The 3,852-nt window shown below is 40.2% G+C and overlaps 1 protein-coding gene across 1 annotated transcript; it reads right to left on the minus strand.

Moving 5' to 3' along the window:
• Positions 1 to 375: 375 nt before the first annotated feature.
• LOC308387513 (complement C1q-like protein 2) lies at positions 376 to 3,852 on the minus strand (the record flags this gene model as incomplete). The annotated part of the gene is made up of 5 exons (XM_080867619.1): positions 376 to 863; positions 967 to 1,101; positions 2,387 to 2,440; positions 3,353 to 3,406; positions 3,666 to 3,852. The coding sequence occupies 5 exons, from the start codon at positions 3,850 to 3,852 to the stop codon at positions 583 to 585; spliced, it is 711 nt and encodes a 236-aa protein (XP_080723745.1). The 3' UTR covers positions 376 to 582.

Below are 3,852 nucleotides of genomic sequence, written 5' to 3' on the forward strand. Positions count from 1 at the left end.
AAACATTCCTCCACAGCACTGACACACATTTTATATCAAACTAAATCAGCTGTTTACAGTTTTATCATGATAGTCAGATTAAGTTTAACATCTGTTAAGAGTTTAAGAAAAACACTTGCATGATTATCAAAGAAGAGAAAAAAACTGTTGGATTTTGCTCAACTTAACAGGAAAGACTCCAGTTAAAAGCAAACATGTGGGCCAGCAGTCACCAAAATAACAGACTGACCAACACAGGACAGTGGAGCCAATAAAAAACGAAGCAGTTTACCAACTTATAGAAAATAGTCAGGACCTAATGGAGGAGCAGCACTTTGTGAAGAGCCGACTCGAAGAAAGGACAAAGAGAAGAGAATCACTGAGCATTTAACTGGATGTATTTGAATCAAAGATAACAAGAAGAAGTAAATTATCTGAGTCAGTAGAAACAAATAAACACAAAACTAGAACCCAACCAGAAAGAGAGAGAGAGCAAGAAACTGATTCCAGCAGGTGATTTACTTCCTGTTTTACTTCTAAAAATGGCTAAGCTCCGCCCACACAGGACAGGCCAAACAGGAAGTGTTGGAGCTGTCACACCTCTCACATGGTGAAGATCAGATGACCACTGAAGGTGGTGTGATGATTTTGATTGTCATATATCCTTCTACCATCGAGGAGACGCACAAACACCTGATCTCCAACCTCTAGAAGCAGTGAGGCTCCATTAGAGCCACTCAGTTCTCCAGCTGCTGTTTGGTGTTCATATGCAATAACAACGAGCCCTTGATTCTTGTACAAATAAGCACCTACAGCAACACCACCATGTCCAAACATGTGCAACTCAAAGTGGTAGACTCCTCTCACTGGTGCAGTGAAAATACCTGTGGGACATTTGTTTTTGTTAAAAGGAAAATCAGCTGTTAGAACATCTGGAACATCAGCCTGACATCAACATAGCTGAGAAGTGACATTCAGTGTTATTACCTGTGGATGGGTTGTAGGCATTTCCAATGTTCGTGATAACATGTTTGAAGACCAGAGTGGTCTCTGTGTTAAAGGGTCCGACGTATGGTCCAGTGCCTGGAAGAAGCACAGCTGCTGAGAAAGCCACATGTGTGGCTGAGAGAGAGAGAGAAATGTCATTATTTAAACTTCCTGTTGTAGAGTTAGACTCTTCCCAAAAAAGTGACCATGACAAAAACTTTAATCTCCAATGAAAGAAATGTTTGACAGCTGGAAGCGTTTCACTGTCACAGAAGAAATCAAACTCTGTGACTTGAAAATGAAATTTGATCAAATCTAACTTTGAGGATCCTAAACTCGTCCTTTAGATCAGACAGGAAGTTATTTTGTAGCTTCTGCCAAGACAACAAACTGTGTTATTCAGTCTTTTAGTTGGATTTTGGTTTGTGCTTCAGAAAAACATAAGCTCAGTTTAATGTCATTCAGTTTTCAAAAAACAGGAAAAAGGAAACTGTGCATGGCTTTAAACGCTTATCCAACAGGTGCTCATCAGCAGGGTGAACACGAGTTCAATACAAAACAGGAGTTCGTGGGGTCACCTGTTTCTGACAAGATCATATAAAAATAAAACATTAAAATAGACTAACGTGTATCAAGTCTGAGTCTTCATCAAGGTCTGACAAATATACAGTCAGTCAGGATTAAATCCCAGCCCTGAGTGGCTCTCACCCTACATCTGTGCCAATGTATTTTAAACCTTAGAGCAAACTCATTTTTCAGTGATGACAGATTTCTTTAGGAGAGAAAAAACATGATGTTTCTGCCATTTAATTCTTTGTCTAGTTCTTTTTGTCTTCAGCGTAGTATAAATGACCATGGAGAGGTTTTTATGAGTAGGAAAAGCCATAAACCTGATAATAACTAATACAGAACTCTCACTGAAACAGTGAAAAGTCCAAAAGTTTATGGCCTTGTTCATATTTTCCTAAGCTGACCAGGGGGTCAGATTGGAGTGTTCGGCAAGTCAATTCTGGCCCCTGGGCTTAAAGTTTAACACCCCAGCCGTAGCAGATGCTAAAAGTGAAAATTGCCAAAATACAGAGGTCCATACATATAAAAACTATATGAAGACTCAGAGGCAATATGTATTTCTTGGTAAATTTCTCCAGGAATTCAATTTCTTTTTTGATAATTTTATCCTAGAGTCCCTCAGAAATTCTTTTTTCATAATGTAATTCAGAAAAGTGGATCCAGTAATTGTACTTGATGTGTAAAAACACTGTGTGTACTAAAGTTATTTCTGTGAATAAAATAAAAATGTTCAAACACAGTGACACCACTTTATGAATAGATTGATAGCACTGACATATGTTGATCCGCCAAAAGTAAAACATCTGCACAGCCAGTAAATGCACAGTCAGATAAGATTTCCACACAGTACCTTGTAGCTCCTGCTTCAGCGCGTCAATCTCAGTCTTCAGCTTTGCTGCACCATCTGAAAAAAGCAAAGAGATCAAACAATCTCACTGACAGCACACAGTGATTCACATGTTTTTATCTGTAAGTAAGAAAGTAACTGTGACTCTCATTCTGTTCATGCTACACCGAGCGGTGGTCTCCCCCACGTCCCCTCATCCTCCACCCCACACACTGCAGAGCCACAGGACCACACCTCCTACAGGTGCTGGGTGGAGAATGGTTGAAGAAGCAGACTTGTTTGACTGCATCACTGAACAAACTGATTCTCATTTGAAATCTGTGCAGTTTCACGCTGTCATGTTTATCCACAGTCTGTCAACTCTCCACTTTGTGTTTCCCTCTCTCTTTCACTGAGACATGAACCCTAGACTGTATGTAAACAATGGCGTTATCATGCCACTATAGCTCTGCTGGTTGAGCAGGTGACCAGTATTGATTATACTTACATAGCACCTTTCTACTCAGCTGACCACACAATGTGCTTGTATTCATACACATACTTTTGATCTTTGTCTAAGAGCTTTGCCTAACACACTCTGATAGAGGCATGTCGCCCAAAGAAGCTTCAGCATGTGGAGCCAGAGAGCGATCCACCAACCTTCCAGTTGGTAGATGAGCTGCTACCACCTGAGCCACAGCTGCCCCGTATGCTGAAAGACTGCAGTGCAGCTCATTTGCCCTCGCTCTCTCCCTGCTTTACCACAAATAAAGACAATGTTGGTGGTCAAGTTGCCTCTGTGATGAACCACAGATTTTCTAGCACAGTAGCGCCACCTGGTGGACAGATTTATAGGAGTAACATATGTTGATCCACCAAGTTTTAAGTCAAATATTTACACCCTTTATATTTTAGCATCAAAAACGTGTCAGCTGCAGATTTTTTTAACAGTTAGAAATGATCAGAGCCATGATGATTTCCACACAATACCTGTAGACTGCAGCTTCAGCTGGTCAATTTCACTCTTCAGCTTTGCGGTCTGTTCTGAAATAAGTGCAAAATAAAATGTATTTCCCTGGACCATCAATTTCTTTAAGGATTGGCCAATATTTCTATACTTACTTTTATATTTCATTTCTATACAAAATATTTATTTTCACAAGAAAACAAAACCATGAATGTTTGTCATTTCAGTCATTCTGAATATTTACGAGTGACATTGATATCTCTCTAACACAACACTGGATCATATGCCAATTTGTTTTTGCTGTTACTTCTCTCACTACCTGACATGATACTGTACCTTGAGTCTTTTTCTGTAGGACCGTGATCTGCTCTTTCTGCACAGCCACTGAGGCGGTCAGCTGTCTCAGCACAGCTTGGGTGTCCTGTGGACAGGGTTGTTGGTTTGAAGACTTATCTGCTTCAGCCAGATTTGCTGAAAGAGTGCAGACTGAAAGCAACAGCGAGAAAAACACAATGACCTCCAT

Source organism: Rhamphochromis sp. 'chilingali' (genome assembly GCF_963969265.1).
Source record: "Rhamphochromis sp. 'chilingali' genome assembly, chromosome: 19".
NCBI classification, from domain to species: domain Eukaryota; kingdom Metazoa; phylum Chordata; class Actinopteri; order Cichliformes; family Cichlidae; genus Rhamphochromis; species Rhamphochromis sp. 'chilingali'.